The sequence below is a fragment of the Geospiza fortis genome, unplaced genomic scaffold, assembly GCF_000277835.1.
Source record: "Geospiza fortis unplaced genomic scaffold, GeoFor_1.0 scaffold128, whole genome shotgun sequence".
Classification (NCBI taxonomy): Eukaryota; Metazoa; Chordata; class Aves; order Passeriformes; family Thraupidae; genus Geospiza; species Geospiza fortis.
Window position 1 is genome coordinate 1,266,155 of NW_005054420.1, and position 2,449 is coordinate 1,268,603.

The 2,449-nt window shown below is 48.8% G+C and overlaps 1 protein-coding gene across 1 annotated transcript in view; it reads left to right on the forward strand.

Annotated features, from left to right (window-relative positions):
* Nucleotides 1-1,381: 1,381 nt before the first annotated feature.
* Nucleotides 1,382-2,449, forward strand: part of ARL8B (ADP ribosylation factor like GTPase 8B) — an 8,319-nt gene continuing 7,251 nt past the window's right edge. The window contains exons 1-2 of the mRNA XM_005426632.2: nucleotides 1,382-1,457; nucleotides 2,037-2,110. Coding sequence (XP_005426689.1) covers nucleotides 1,398-1,457; nucleotides 2,037-2,110 — 134 coding nt within the window. The 5' untranslated portion in view covers nucleotides 1,382-1,397. The remainder of the gene's footprint in view (nucleotides 1,458-2,036; nucleotides 2,111-2,449) is intronic.

Below are 2,449 nucleotides of genomic sequence, written 5' to 3' on the forward strand. Positions count from 1 at the left end.
GGTGCCCGTTCAGAGGCAAGATTGGTTGGAGGAGCTGAACTGAGCTGCCCCAGGCGTGGCAGCACGGCTGACCATGGGCTCTGAGCCGTGCTGGCCACTCTGGCTGCAATGGGCAGCACAGGCCCTGGCATTTCGGGCAGGAATGGGCAGCTCCTGGGCTGGCATTCCCATTGGGCACCCACCCTGCCACACTGAAAGGGGCAAAGTGGCTTCTGAAGCAGTGCTACAGGGCCTGACCCAAGCTCCTTGTGCCGCCCTGGTCCTGCTGCCCACACTGTTCCTGATACAAGCCAGGGGCCCTTGTCCTTCATGGCCACCTGGTCAGGCTCAGTTGCTCCTTGCAGCCTGTGGGCAGTCAGGCCCTAACTCTGGGGTGGTGTGTCTGCTTCAGAGATCCCAAAAGGCTTTGAACCCCAGGGAACTCTGGTGGTGTCAGGGGGGTGATGCAGACTTTGCTGCTGTGATACCAAACCCTAATTAAACAACTGAATGCTTTGGGATCAACCCTAATTTTTCCAAATGTGCTTGACTGTCTGGTTCTATTACACATAATGGATGTAGTGAGCTTCATAATGGCCACTGTGGCTGATTCACCTTCTGCCAAACAGCCAAGGGAGAAATCTGTAGTAGTGTTGAAAACTCTTGTTATGGCTGCAGGAGCTAGTTGGGAACTTGGCTCTCAAGCTGCTGCAGATGGAAGTGTTACAGACAGTAAAACATCTGCCACTGGAGAAGCTCTCCAGTGCAGTGCTGTTTGCAGCACTTCTGTCCCAGCTGGGAGTGATGCTGGAAACAAGCTCAGATCCTCTGGAGCTGCATTTGCCACTGCTGCACACGTTGCACACTGGCCCTGCAGGAAGCTGACCCAGCAGGTCCTTCCACTTTGCAGCCTTTCCCACTCCTCAGGGAGCCACCCCATACCTGTGGGTTGGAGGCTTCCTCCACAGGAGTGATTTATTGCTGCAAAGGCTGGCCAGAGAGCAGCTTGCATCACAGGGAGCCCTTCTGGATATTGCTAGCTCCCAGGTAACTGGGGGATCCCCACAGGCAGGCCTTGGCTCCAGCAGTAGGTGAATGGCTCCTTCCTCCCCTTGCCCTGGCTGTCCATCTGCTAAGCTGTGCAAAGCACTTTCCCAGGTGACTTTGCTCCCCTGGCTGCCTCAAGGCTTGAAAAACGATTTCAGTGCTTGTAAGAAATGAGTTGTCTGACTTCACACAAGCTCCAGTACACATGGATTTAACATCCACGACTTCTTGGCCGTAAAACCTTCAGTTGGAAGGTGAATGGTTAGAAAAAGCTTGTGATATTTTACTATGTAAACCAGTTGTGTCAGATAAGTACTAAATTTAATTTCCTCTTTTTTTCTTTTTTCCAGTCAGGTCAATTCAGTGAAGATATGATTCCTACTGTGGGTTTCAACATGAGGAAAGTTACAAAGGGTAATGTTACAATAAAGGTATGTTGCCATTGTTGACTGTTTTCTTTAGGTTCTAGTTTGAAATTTACATGTTTGCTCTGTTTTGCTTCCAGCCTTGAGGCAAATATAGAACACTGAAGAGGCTCAGCTAAATCTGTCGAGTAGCTTAAGAAGACATTTATGTTTATTTATGGAGTTTCTGAAATGAGAATCTGTGTGTGATTCCCAGGTTCATGGACTAGTTAAAGCACTGTTGTGATAATGTTGTCTGGCTTAGATCTGGGTGTTTGAGACCCAGAGATGCTGCTTTGCTGCTCATCAGTTTGCTTAAGGGAAGGATTTTTAAGTGAATACATTGTATTTTCTTGTGTAGCTCAGTATGTAACCTTCATACACGGATGTTGTTACATCTGGTGCGAGGTGCTCCAGTTTGCACCTCCTGCTGTTGGGCCCTGAGCTCTGAGCAGCTGTGCAGGGGATTATTCCTGTTTTAGCATGGGAGGGGTCAAGCAGCTGCCTAAGGAGAAAGGAAAAACTGTAGTGATTTCTTGTCTTATCTTTGCCTGACATGTTTAAACACAGTGCATGGCTAAATTGTCTTTCTCCCCTTGCCTTAAGATTTGGGATATAGGAGGGCAGCCCCGGTTCCGGAGCATGTGGGAGCGATATTGCAGAGGAGTTAATGCTATTGTGTAAGTGTCCTTCCTTCAGCTCTGCTTCCTTCACACGGGCTTCTCTGCTCTGGGAGCCTCCCTAACACTGCATGCCTCACTCTGTAGTTCTCCTTGTGGTTCTGAACCTGCACTGCAACCACACTGACCTTGTTCACCCTTCAGTTCAGGGCTCAGGATGGGTTATTTTATCAGGGTCTGATCTGGAGTACCAACTCCTCCCTGTCTGAACTGGGTGGCAGTGCTAACTCAAAGCATCTTCCTTCTGCTCTAGTCTTAGAATATTTTTTTTGAAAGAACTAAATTCTTTGCTCAGAAGTCCTAGCTTTGTTGAATGCCTTGTTGAATATGCCCAAACCT